This window comes from Aspergillus welwitschiae, assembly GCF_003344945.1.
Source record: "Aspergillus welwitschiae strain CBS 139.54b unplaced genomic scaffold BDQ94scaffold_14, whole genome shotgun sequence".
In the NCBI taxonomy this organism is placed as follows: Eukaryota; Fungi; Ascomycota; class Eurotiomycetes; order Eurotiales; family Aspergillaceae; genus Aspergillus; species Aspergillus welwitschiae.
In genome coordinates this window covers 627,623-640,269 of record NW_020798708.1, presented here as the reverse complement: position 1 = coordinate 640,269, position 12,647 = coordinate 627,623, and the positions used below count along the sequence as shown (strand labels likewise).

The 12,647-nt window shown below is 51.0% G+C and overlaps 5 protein-coding genes across 5 annotated transcripts; 4 read left to right on the top strand and 1 right to left on the bottom strand.

Moving 5' to 3' along the window:
• The first annotated feature begins 353 nt into the window (after nt 1-353).
• On the top strand, nt 354-2,293 carry BDQ94DRAFT_142981 (slipin family protein). The gene is made up of 4 exons (XM_026766130.1): nt 354-808; nt 880-997; nt 1,057-1,549; nt 1,600-2,293. Exons 1-4 carry the CDS (start codon nt 613-615, stop codon nt 1,828-1,830), a joined length of 1,038 nt encoding a protein of 345 aa, XP_026626983.1. The 5' UTR covers nt 354-612; the 3' UTR covers nt 1,831-2,293.
• Nucleotides 2,283-3,689, top strand: BDQ94DRAFT_142979 (uncharacterized protein). The gene has a single exon (XM_026766129.1). The coding sequence runs from the start codon at nt 2,409-2,411 to the stop codon at nt 3,453-3,455; it is 1,047 nt and encodes a 348-aa protein (XP_026626982.1). The 5' UTR covers nt 2,283-2,408; the 3' UTR covers nt 3,456-3,689.
• Nucleotides 3,690-4,478: 789 nt separating this feature from the next.
• Nucleotides 4,479-7,158, top strand: BDQ94DRAFT_27993 (glycosyltransferase domain-containing protein). Its single transcript, XM_026775400.1, has 2 exons — nt 4,479-5,063; nt 5,129-7,158. Exons 1-2 carry the CDS (start codon nt 4,878-4,880, stop codon nt 6,767-6,769), a joined length of 1,827 nt encoding a protein of 608 aa, XP_026626981.1. The 5' UTR covers nt 4,479-4,877; the 3' UTR covers nt 6,770-7,158.
• A 470-nt stretch (nt 7,159-7,628) lies between these two features.
• Nucleotides 7,629-9,304, bottom strand: BDQ94DRAFT_170018 (uncharacterized protein; the record flags this gene model as incomplete). The annotated part of the gene is made up of 3 exons (XM_026771395.1): nt 7,629-8,177; nt 8,374-8,526; nt 8,867-9,304. The coding sequence occupies 3 exons, from the start codon at nt 9,302-9,304 to the stop codon at nt 7,629-7,631; spliced, it is 1,140 nt and encodes a 379-aa protein (XP_026626980.1).
• A 1,396-nt stretch (nt 9,305-10,700) lies between these two features.
• On the top strand, nt 10,701-12,567 carry BDQ94DRAFT_178467 (uncharacterized protein; the record flags this gene model as incomplete). Its single annotated transcript, XM_026773135.1, has 2 exons — nt 10,701-12,245; nt 12,316-12,567. 2 exons carry the CDS (start codon nt 10,701-10,703, stop codon nt 12,421-12,423), a joined length of 1,653 nt encoding a protein of 550 aa, XP_026626979.1. The 3' UTR covers nt 12,424-12,567.
• Between the last annotated feature and the right edge of the window lie 80 nt (nt 12,568-12,647).

Genomic DNA, 12,647 nt, shown 5'->3' with positions numbered 1-12,647 from the left:
ACCTTCTCATCAACAAAACTGTACTATATGGACGAATTGGGGCCTCCTAAGTTGCTCAGCCTTGGGGGGCGGAGTAAGAGCTCCTGAATGGTTCCAGCAACTACTAGTGGTAGTAACAAGCTGGCGGGCGGAAAGCCTCAGGGATCAAGGACACGAGGCGTCCAGAAGGAATGGGCTAAGAGGGCCAACTTAGGAACCAAGCAGCCAAGGGCCATCGGACCCAAACTAGCGACCCACAGCCACCGATGCGGAGAACATCTGAGTTGATGTGAGTAGTTCATTGTGCTAGCTACCACCCTACGGGAAGCCTGCTGTCGAGTGGTAGACTTGGGAAACTAAGGTTGTAGCTGCTCAACGGTATTTAATTCCCCTCACCCCCTCTTCCGATGTCATATTTCTAAATCCCTCTCCATCAGTTCATCATTCCGACTTTTAGTTTTTGACGATTTGTTTGTCTCTCTAGTTGACTTTATATATCCACTACACCATCACCTACGATCTGAGGTTACCGTCCTAGTTTTACTCAAGCCCTTCGCCTCTGATTTGGTTCAATTACCGCTACACACTGTACACTGCTCTACGACCTGCGATTCCTCCCATCAGTAATTGAAAATGTCGGCCGAAAGAAGCGCAGATATCAACGGCAAGGCGCCAGTTCAGCAACCTACTAACTCTGCCCGCGCGACACAAGGTGCAGGCTTGGTTAATGTGCAACCAGCGCGCTTGGACGACCTGCAACCGAAGTATGCGCAGCAAATTCAACACGGTGAAGATAACCCCGATGCGCACGGATGGTACGCTTCGTTCAGTAAGTTTCACCCTTGACCTATATCACACCATCCAAGCTTTATTGGTCTAACGGACTCGTGATGCTATTAGTTCACGGACTTGGTGAATGTATTGGTTGCTTGGGTGCCATTCCATGCTGTTTCTGCTGCCCCAACCCTTTCAAACCAGTCGCGCAGGGTGAAGTCGGCTTAATCACAAGATTTGGAAGGTTCGCAAGCCCCACGACGATAACTCTAGAATATATGTTCTAATTGATTTTCTTCCCAGATTCGAACGCTCCGTCGATCCCGGTCTGGTCAAAGTGAACCCGTTGGGCGAGCATCTCACAGCGGTGGATGTTAAGATCCAGATCGTTGAAGTGCCCCGCCAGAGCTGCATGACCAAGGACAATGTCAACCTAAACCTCAGTTCCGTGATTTATTACCAGATCGTTTCTCCCCACAAAGCCGCATTTGGTATTTCCAATATCCGCCAGGCGCTTGTGGAGCGTACTCAGACTACATTGCGTCATGTTATCGGCGCAAGAGTTTTGCAGGACGTTATTGAACGCCGTGAAGAGATCGCTCAGTCGACTTCAGAAATAATCGAGGACGTTGCTGGTGGATGGGGTGTCCAGGTAGAGTCCATGCTCATCAAGGACATCATATTTAGCAATGATCTGCAGGACTCTCTTTCTATGGCTGCGCAGTCTAAGCGTATCGGTGAAAGTAAGGTCATAGCAGCTCGTGCTGAAGTCGAGTCGGCCAAGTTGATGCGTCAGGTACATATCCCATCTTATGAATCTAGTCGACATGAGCTAATCAATTTTAGGCCGCTGACATCTTGTCTTCTGCCCCTGCTATGCAAATCCGCTATCTCGAGGCGATGCAATCCATGGCCAAGACAGCCAACAGCAAAGTCATCTTTTTGCCAGCAATGAACCAGACCGTGCAGCAGCAAATGGCTGCGGCAGAAAATGCTGGCGAAGGCCCTAGTCGATACCAACAGCCTGATGATGGATTCCAACGCGCAATGAATGCGCGCGTCGTCGAAGACATATAGGCGCAATGTACCATCTGATTTGATGGCTCGATACCGCTGGGCAGAACAATTACCCGTGATGAGAACATGCTAATGATGCTGAACACTTTTTATATTTGGAGATATCACAAGGCGCGATAGCCTCGTGCCTTTCCTCTCGCTTGGTCCCCAATTGTTGCTAGGGGTCCCTATCTGGCTTTGACGATACCCACATTCTTTTGTTACATAAACGGGACGATTGCGCCTCTAATTCAATAATATTATCCTCTTTCACTTTTTTTGTTCGTAAACCAATGAGACCAATGCGAAGCGATCGGATTTTCTGGCCATTGACAGCTGTTTCTGCTCATTCGCATTGGACAACATGTGTATTTATCGCGGCAGATAAGCAATAGATACTGCCGAGGGCGGTGTGAATGGTTTCATGTCAGCAGCAGTGGCCGAAAGTCGTAGACAAGCATGACCTTGTTGCTAGCTATCTGACGATTTACTACATTGTACCCTGACCTTGACCGGTGGGCTATCGATTTATGAAACAGCGCTGAAATAGGGCGTTATTGCCCTGCATCTTCCCCACCAAGCACACTCTTGTCGATACGATGGCTCCGTCGCCGAGTCCCAGCCCGGCTCCTACAGCTGCGAAAGTACCAAGCTCACGCCCGTCACTCGAGATGACAGCCGACTTCACTGACCAGTCTTTTGATCCCGCCGAGTACCTCAACAATGCTCTTCCTGCGCTGACGCTGGCGTCATCTCAAACGAACCTCTCGCGGGGTCCTGCGGGGGCCGTCCCCCTGCCCGAACTGTCCACACAAGTCCAGTCCGTCCTTTCACAGATAAATGCGCAGAATGCTCGACATTCCACAGCCCTCACACAATTGACCGATGAGATTTTACGAAGCGGGGGTCGATTAGCTTACGAAGTTGAATTGCTGCGTGGAGAAACTATTGGACTTTCGGACACCTTGACGGACGCACTACGGGGTGATATTGAGAGGTTTGTCCCGGGCGCTGTCGACATTGACAAGAATTCTGGTGTTGAGGGATCGGGAGATACTGGAGAACAGGGAGAGCGAGAGGAGACAGTCACTGTGCAGGACCCTGATTATATCACCAAACTACGAACGCTGAACCAAGTCCGGGCACGGCTGGAAGAAGTGGTGCAGACTTTCGGAGATGCCATGGAATGGCCCCTCCCGCCATCGGAGACGTCTATAACATCATCTTTTATTTCGGTGTCGGCCCCAGAACCGGGGCCTGAAAGCCACAGTCGTGAGGAGAAGGGCCAAGAGGTGGCTAAGAAGCTGCGAAAGGAAGTGACCGAGCTTCTAGATAGCAATGGTGGCGGGCAGGAGGGGATTGACGCTGCCTCACAACGTGTTGAGTCGCTACGTACATTGGCACTTGTCTGGAAGGGCACGGCGGAGGAGAAGGCCCGAACTCGGTTCGTAGACAGCCTGGCTAAAATCGTGGAGGACCGTCGCAAGGCCCTAGACAATCAGGGCCGAACCGATCAGTTCCAGCAGCCGTCCGGATCGTCTACGAAGGGACCAACAACGGGCCATCGGCGGCAAGAAAGCGAAGGACCGGGGGGTGGCATCTTCCGCAATCTGCAACGGCTACGTGAAGAGATATACCTGGAATAAGCAAAGCTTTTCGAGGTGTATATACTATTGTCTTGACGACATATTTCCTGCCATTGAATGCATTTTGGCGGCGTTGGCATTGTACATAAGGGTTGTTAGTGTGCTTCTGTGTGTCTAATGTGTCTAATAGTAGTACCGTGTGCTTTTCTTCAGCCCCGGAAAATTATTTGATAGGCGGCTTATCCCTTTAAAAAAAAGATTCGGTAGTAGCTAACCGGCTCAACGGGCCTGGGGTTCATGCAGTCCATACTCGCCTATCAGGCGCTCTTGGAACTACAAGGTGTCTAGTAGAAGCACCTGCTTCGTAATCGTTTGTTCTATTCATGCAATCCGAAGCCGTAGATGGAACACGATGCGAGATGGCAATCGTCCGGGCTGCATGGTTTGTTATGGACGGGGGGATCTAGGTCCAAAGTAGATTGGGCAATGTGGAGTCATGCATAGGGAGACGTCAGTTCTCGACGTAGGCGGAAGATAGGGTCGGCGATGGACTAATGAGCAAGCAATCTGAAACCACCATTTGATTCGTGCCAAGACGTGGAGGGCACGGGCAGTATGGATGTGCAGTCTCGATGACGCGGCAGATCCAACGATGGCGTTTTCCGCTGAGTAACCAACTGCGTGGGCTGAGGCGAGCAATTCGAGATGGAGGGCATATACCTGAGAACCGATGTACTGATCTCAACATGAGGATAAGCTTTGATGGCCCGGCAAGAGACCAGCGAAGTGCTGCAGGGCAGGAGGAAAAAGAAAACAAAGACCACGGTGGGACACAAACGGGTGCAGGGAGCGATACTCGCACATCGCAATACCGACGGAGGTCAGGGCCGGGAACCAAAGGGGAAAAGCGAGGAGTCCGGCACAGACTATCCATGATCCATCCAGTCGATTGAAATCCGCAGAAAGAGAAGAGGAGGGCAGACCAATGGCCGGACAGCTGCTCTCCCCCAGTCCCTGGCTGGTCCCACACGCCGACGTAAATCCTCGCCCAAACCGGTCACTTTCCTGTTGCTGAAGTGGTCTCCCGCCCGGGTCGACCTTGACTACTCTCGCTCCTCTTCTTCGCGTTTTGTGTCCGCGTGGCATGGATCTCTTCCCCGACACTGGCTCTTTCTTCTTCATCTCGTTGCTGTCGTCACCATTGACTGTTGTCCTTTCTGCTTCAGCATGGCGCCTAGTAACCCCATTGACTTCTCTTAATCCGATATTCCCCCGTCAGCTTTGCTGCTCTTCCTGATCGCATGTCCCGCTTGCAGGAATGCTTATCGTTAGGAAGACACTCTTCTACATTGGCTAAATCCCAGCGGTTCTTGTCTAGTGAGCACGATCTGACGTTGAGTCGGATCGTCCGTCCACCGCTGCTGAGCAGCGGTACTCTAATCTAGTGTCCAAGCAAAGTTCCCACTTCCACTGCTTTCAAGGATGTCCTTCCAGGGCATCCTAGACGGCCCATGGGCCGATCATTATCACACGGCGCGGTCGTCAATGACGATGCTATGGCAGCAACAATTTCATCCTCGCCGTCTAAGAGCTCGCCCGGTTAGAACTTTGGTGATTCTGGCCGCCACATGCTTCTTTACCCTCCTGTTGCTGTCGCGATCTAGCCAAGTATGTCTACTGCGCAATTTTACTGTCTTGAGGAAGTGGTACTGACGGAGCGCTTCTGTTACTAGCCACATGTTAGCTACTGGTTGAGATACCCATCATATCCCCCCTCGCGTGAGCGCCCGGAAGACTTGCCAATGGTCTTCACTTCCGAGGGTCATACGTTGCATCGAAATGATAGTCTTTCGAATAATTTGCAAAAGTCAACACCGTCTTTCCACCTACTTATACCCGCTTCGCAAAAGTCCGCCTCACTCTGTCGCACGTTGACGTCGTCAATGATACTGAACTACCCACCGCCCACGTTGATTAGTTATGGCAAGTCGCCTCCGAAGGGTTACACAGACTATGCTGCCATGGTGGACCGTATAGCCGGCATATACAATTATCTGGCGTATAATCCACAGATAAAAGATGAGGATCTCGTCCTTATTGTTGATTCTCAGGACGTGTTTTTCCAATTACCCCCCGAGGTTTTGATCCAGAGGTTCCAAAAACTCCTCAAGGAGAACAATGAGAAATTGCTCAAAAAATATGGTACCGTGACTGTCGACAGGCCGTACCGTACAGGCTCGCAGGAAACGATACAGAAATATTCTCAAAGAGTTCTGTTTGCCGCGAGCAAAGAATGTTTCCCCGGGCTCACCCTAGATGCAGGGTGTGTGACAGTCCCGGAATCTAGCCTCCCACCGGACGCTTATGGGTGGAAGACGGATATCCACCCACAAGGGCATCTGAATCGGCCGCGCTGGCTTAAACCTGGCGCAGTTGTGGGCCAGGCAGCTGACCTCAAAATGATATACGCCGAGGTTCTGCGGTTCGTGCATCAACACCGCAATGCACGGGGCGATTATCTAGCTATGACGCAAATGTTTGGTCGACAGGAATATGTGCGGGAGCTGGAAAGGCGGGATTCTGCGAATGGGTTCATGGAATGGCTCTACACACTTGTAGGCATCTCCGATGCTTCCAATATCACTGGGGCTACCCAACCGCATCTCGAGTCCGGCACCCGATACGAATATGGCATTGGCGTCGACTATGAATCCCGTCTGTTTTTCAACATGCGCAATGCCAAGATGGATGTCGAATGGCTCCACTACAACAACGTCACCAAGACTTCGGCAGTGCAGATGCAGCATGGTGTCCCTAGAGAGAAACGGCTCTTGATTCCCTCTGATATTACGCCTGAAAACATCGGTAACCCATTTATCCAGCCCAAATTTGGTAAGGATGATTGGCTGAACCCACCTTTTAATGAAACACTGGACAAACTTCCGAATCCGCGCAACCATACCTGGCATAACCTCCCCTTGATGACCAACATTCACTCGGCATCTGTACCGGCCCTGTTACATGTGGATGGGGATCACTCTGTCCTTGATAAGTGGTGGTCAGAGATGTGGTATCAGCCATGGGCCCGTGCCCTTCTCCGCAAGTATATGCGCACGCCGAATGGGTTCGACGCCGCCCAATCTTCCCTTCTGGGAGGACAAGAATGGTGGGACATGCGCGGTGGCAGAGGAGGTCTTTGGACCGATAAGGGGGAATGGCTGGCCTACACTGAGGTTTGTGGAAGCTATGATAAAGAGCTGTTCGATGATGATTTCGGTCCCTTTGGCAAAGAAAGTGGCGAAGACGCTGACGAGCCGGTTTACAACCGCTTCGGAAACGTTATCAAGGGCAAGGAAAAGCCTGACATATGGTGATCTATCTCCGAGACTGGCTCTTGAGAGAGAATTGCCGCGTGCCGATTTGCCTTTGGCGACATGGCTGGCGTGGGCTTACTGTTTATCCAAACATAAAGCCCATTGTTCATTCTGCATATTCCATTATAGTGTGAAGCTGCAAACAGCAGCAAGAATCTGCCATCACTTATGGCCGTGCATATCTACATGGTGTTTGGGGTTCATTTGTTATCGATTTTGAGCGAAGTGGATCTGATGGGATGCCTTTCCATATGTGTTTAGCCTTGCCCTCCGTGCTTTGCTGGTTTCATCGCAGTCAGGCGTAAAGGCTATCTGTTCTATTGTATGATATTCCTTCTTGAGTCGGGATGCAGGGGTATCTACGGGATACTCATTATATACCAGGGTCTGTATAGAATAGATAGAATATGCTACAATTAGCTTCTATTACATGCAACGTAAATGGCCTGAACCGGAGCTTGTAGCTGAAGAAGGCTATTTTCTTTTCTTGAACCTTAACGTCTCAGAAGAGCCTTCAAGTATCTGGATCTCACTAGTATAGCTAATTAGTATCATTTTCAATAATAAAAATCTGCTTTATTCTCATAAAACAAGAATATTGCTTTCTTCTTTTACCGTAGAATATTATATAATGACTTGCACCTTCCTAGTTAGTATGGTTTTACCAGCAAGTATAAGTAGTATCTAGTACTATTTAGTAGACGGGCCCTCCTCGTTCGTTCCAATACAATCAACAAAATCATCACCATACGAGTCACCAAGTAGCTGCTACAATGACCCCCATCATTCATATAAAGCACCAACAAGTTAAGCCTGGTAGTCAGTCATAGAACAGTGGTATATATACCGCATAGAATTTCTATCCCTCCTCATCCACCCCCTCTCCCTTCCTCGACCCCAACGTCTCCCGAATAATCGCCAAAACATTCGTCACATCCTCATTACTCAGTCTCTCCTCGCGCTCCTCAATAACTGTATCCAACAGCGCCAACGCCCCGTAATCCTCTTCTGGTATTTCACCGTCCCCTCCTTGTCCTTCCTCAGCCCCATCCACCTCCATCATCCCGTTCGTCTCCTCCCCACCATTACCATGATGTTCTGCACTCTCATCTTCTTCCCCTCCCTCACCCATTTCTTCACCTTCTTCACCTTCCGTCGCGGGCGCATGTAACCCCACCCCTAGGTTCACGATCATCAGCACCTCACCCTTGGTTAGCCCGTAGGGCTGTAATCTGGTGACGAGCTCCCGGAGCGCATGGTCGAGGGGTGTGGGGGCGTTGATCTGGGATGGGGGGATTGCTGTGGCTGTCGTCGACTGTGACTGGGCTTGTATTTGGGCGGGGGAGAGGTGGGTGTACTTGGGGTACTTGAGGAGATGGGGAGAGAGTCGTGTGACGTAGTTGTGGATCTAGAGTTTTGATCAAGAGTCAGAATTTCTGGTTTGTGCATGTATGCTTGCTGCAGATGTAGTTGGGGAGAGAGAAAGAGGGTGTACTCCGCGGCTAGGCACGAGCCAGCCAGCCAGCTAGGCATTGTATCCAGCCACGCATAGCTGTTCGACGGAGAAAGCATAGTGTGTGACTTTGCAACAAGGGGATGCACACCTCCTTAACAACGGTATTGTGGTCTCGTAGATCCGGGCTGGGAACCCAGTTTCTTGAGTTCGGCGGCGGGTTCGGTGGTCGCCGTGGTGGGTTGGCCGTTAAGTAGGCTAGGACCTCTATGTTGGTGAGGGTGGCGGATTGGGGGTCGACAATCTGTTTTCGCTACTTAGTATGGCATACTACAGCAAGAGCAATTGAATCAAGTTTACCCTCATTGTGACGGTCTAATTGTGCAGATTGAGGGATATTGGCTGATTGATAGGTGGATAATGCGATGCGGAAAAAAAGTGCTGGAATGCGGGGCGGAGAAGGAAATGGACTGATTCTGCCCGGCAAAGATGGAAAAGCGGTGAGAGGAGCTTTGGAGTATTGATATTGGTGCAGGCGGGAGGCTTTCAATCCAGTAATTCTCGAACAAAGATAAGGATTAGAACTATGTAAACATATCCTCTCACGCCATGTACATGCTCTTCCCCACTGGTCTTGGCTGGACATTCCGGCTGGCCTCAAACGCATACTGATTGCTCCAGTCCATTGCCTCTTTCTCCAGTGATTCAATGTCGACTCCATTTAGCATGCCCGTATCCTCCTGTAGATCTCTCAACACATCTAATAGCCAGGTCCTGCATGTTCTGTACTCGTTGTCGTTCAGGTATCCGTCGTAGCTTCGGAAGACACGTTCTAAAGTCTCCTGCGCCGAGGTAGTGGATTTTATGGTTGCAATTTGTATCAGACCCACGAGGAGGAAGGCTTTGAGGATACCAGTGCCTGACTCGGGGCCATGTCCGGCCATCCAGCCGTTCCCTTCGTTGGTGATGTGGTACTTGGTGCTGCTGTCGATGCGGTGGTGGTAGGGCGCCCAGTGATAATCGTTGGGTTTAGGAGGATCATCACGAATGAAGAGCGCAATGTAGAGCGCGTTGGGATCCATTTTGAGATCCAAAACCCACATAGAGAGCACTGCGGAAATTAAACCTGATACGGTTAGGAAAGATCTTACCAGATCCATGATGCTATAGCAGATATACCATATGCAGGGGGTCAGCGGCTGGCCTGCTGCAGGCAGGTGCAGCAACCTGCAAGCAGTGAACGTAAAGCAATCATTTTACCTCTTATCTGGATTCATTAACGCGCTCGAATGGCACCACCACCATCTTGGAATTACAGTCTCAAATTCGCCATGGTTTAGTTGCTTGCGTCCTCAACTATAGTTTCTGAGAGTTGGCGGTTAGACCATCACATTAGATTAAGGTGAAACTAGGCTAGTTGAGGGATGCATGAGATAAGGGGGCAAAGCTTAGCCAGCCAGCATTTGCTCTTGCAGGCTTGCAGGCTTGCAGGATCTGGCCTACCAACTAGCCTGTTCAGCATACATAAAGTCGCCGGCACTAATGCTAGGGCTGATCGCGTCGACACAACGGAGCTGACTGCAGACGTCCAAATAAGCTAGACAGGAAAAGTCAAATGCTAGACTTGTGATAAACTGAATCATGAGTCCTGTACCTGTCCACCACCCGTGTCTTCCGGCATCTTTCGCATGCTCGACAACCGCTGCTATGAATCGACTCCATCCGGCCCGGTGCAAGCGAGACCTTGAACCCTGAACCACCTCCAGAACAGACATGTCTACCAAGTTGGTGAGTGGGACGGCGAGACCCGGCCTGGACGGTGAATAATCATTTGTCAACCCTCACTCATCTGTGTTTTTCGCCTGTTCAACCGCCAAGTTTTTGACCGAAATTGATTAAGATATCCACTTCCAAATTGTGCACCAAAAGCTTTCATATCCACTCTCCCTTAGAAACCTGGCTTTGTCAGGTTTTTGAAATCCGTCTTCTTCGCACTAAAAGCGGCTGGCGCTTTTACGGGATCCACTGAACCCAAAGTTCGATTGCCAATGATAAGGCAATGTTGCAGATGGTCTGTCTTCGGCTACCCACCTCATCGGGTCGCCTATGCAATAATGGCATCTGCAACGATCAGATAACAGCGAATGAGGAAACGATCGTCATCGGGGGGTCCCACTGAAACGAGAATATTCTTCGACATGCAGAGTGTGAATGAGGGAACTGGATAGTGGGACTTGCGAGCAACATCGGACGGATTTGGTACGGATTTAACGGAAAAACGATTCTCTTTTGACACGGCCGGGTTCATTTCCTTGAGGAGCTAGCAAGTCATTGACTAAGTGGAAACGAAGAAGGCAAAATGGCGCGTGCCGAAGAAAGAGCTTTTCCGGACCCTTCGGGGCCCCTATGGAGATATAAAGAGACCTGACGGTTTCACCATGCCTTGATGAGTGTTTATCCTCACCCAAAAATTTCATCATGAAATCCTTCCTGCTTGCAGGCCTCATCGCCACCGGCTCCGCTATTGGGGCCGTGGCCTCTCCCCGTGTCCACGCATCGCCAAAGGGTAGTTCGTATGACTACATCATCGTGGGTGGAGGACCGTCTGGTATCATCACTGCCGAACGCTTGATTGAGGCCAACAAGACTGTGTTGTTGTTGGAGAGAGGCTATGGACCTACTGTGGCTACTGGATCCAACGAAACCCTCGTCTGGAACAAGACATTGACTGCGGTTGACCTGCCTGGACTGTCTGCCGATATTGGTAGCCTGCCTCAATGGGAGGAATACCTTTGCTCTGATGTCGCTGGATGTGCCGGTTGCGTGCTGGGAGGTGGTGTGACCTTGAACTACATGGTCTTTGTTCACCCGCCGGACCGTGACTTCAACGATAAGTGGCCCAAAGGATGGAAATGGGACGACGTGAAGCCTGCTGCAGACAGGCTCTATGAGCGCAACCCCGGAACCATCTTGCCCTCCGCTGATGGCAAGCGCTACGACCAGGGTCTCTACAGCGTCCTGTCCAACTTCTTCAACAAGATCGGCTGGAAGTCCGTTGACATGATTGCCGAACCCAACGAGAAGCACGAGGTCTACAGCTACCCCGCCTGGAACATCAAGGATCAGATGCGTGCTGGTCCTGTCCGCACGTACTTGCCCTTGGCTGAGAAGAGCAAGAACTTCAACCTCCGTCTCGGCACCAAGGTGCTCCGCCTCCTGCGCGCCGGCAGCCAGGTGACTGGTGTGGAGGTCGAGAACTCTTTTGGCCGTCGGGAGAACATCACCCTGGCATCCAATGGAAGAGTCGTCCTCTCTGCCGGTGCTCTCTCCACTCCTCGTATCCTCTTCAACTCCGGCATCGGACCCAGCTCCCAGATTGAGATCGCCCAGAAGAGCGGCGTGATCGTCCCTCCCAAGAAGGACTGGATCAACCTTCCCGTTGGTATCGGCGCTAAGGACCACCCTATCTTCTCGATTATCGTCAAGACCAACGGTACCAGCTACGGCCTTCCCGACTACGACGCCATCGTGAACGGCTCCGATGTCTCCGACATCAGCCTCTACGCCCAGGGCAACGGTCTCCTTACCGAAGGAAAGCACCGAATGATCTTCTTCACCTCCAACGTCGTTGACGGCCAGAAGCGCTACTACCAGGGCTCTTGTGCCCCCTCCGACACCAACGTCGTCACCATCACCGCTTACATGACCCACGGCCTCACCTCTTCCGGTGTGCTCGGCTTGGACACTGATGGCACCACCGTCTGGGACAAGTCTCCCTACCTCCAGACTGCCGGTGATCGCGCTGCCGCTACGGCTTTCCTCCAGCAGATGGTCGGAGAATTGACCGCCCCCTCTACCGGATTCAAGCTGGAGACTTACACCAACGTCTCCTCCATCCTTGGCAGCCTTAGCCCTGGTATGCACTACACTACCACGGCCAAGATCGGTACGGACGATGGCCGCTATGGCAACGGCACCTCGGTCGTTGACCTCAACACCAAGGTCTATGGCACGGACAACCTGGTATGTACATCTCCGCTGCTGCTGTGCTCCTCATTATTGAGATCATTTTGCTAACTTGTATCCTGTACAGTTCATCGTCGATGGCAGTATCCACCCTGACCTGCCTACCGGTAACATCCAGGCTACTATCATGGTTGTTGCCGAGGCTGCTGTTGCTAGGATCCTTGCTCTGCACTGATCTTGCAATCGTCATCATGTTTCCTATAGCCTAGCTCCTTGTAGTTCTACTAGGAGCTATGGAATAACCTTTTCATTGTATTTCTACGTTCATGGGATAGACTAATCTAATGTGATCAATAATGATGATGATCAATCAATGAAGCATTGTCATTCTTGTATACTATCTTCCTTTTTCACAACTAAAATGGCCGTTGGAGTAGGACAGGTAGACAGTAGCCTCTT

Excerpts from the sequence above, each read along its gene's own strand:
- BDQ94DRAFT_27993 (XM_026775400.1), top strand. The coding sequence starts at position 4,878 with ATGTCCTTCCAGGGCATCCTAGACGGCCCATGGGCCGATCATTATCAC. Across the intron at positions 5,064-5,128 it reads TGCTGTCGCGATCTAGCCAA|CCACATGTTAGCTACTGGTT; the intron begins GTATGTCTACTG and ends TTCTGTTACTAG.
- BDQ94DRAFT_142981 (XM_026766130.1), top strand. The coding sequence starts at position 613 with ATGTCGGCCGAAAGAAGCGCAGATATCAACGGCAAGGCGCCAGTTCAG. Across the intron at positions 809-879 it reads CGGATGGTACGCTTCGTTCA|TTCACGGACTTGGTGAATGT; the intron begins GTAAGTTTCACC and ends TGATGCTATTAG. Across the intron at positions 1,550-1,599 it reads CGGCCAAGTTGATGCGTCAG|GCCGCTGACATCTTGTCTTC; the intron begins GTACATATCCCA and ends AATCAATTTTAG.
- BDQ94DRAFT_142979 (XM_026766129.1), top strand. The coding sequence starts at position 2,409 with ATGGCTCCGTCGCCGAGTCCCAGCCCGGCTCCTACAGCTGCGAAAGTA.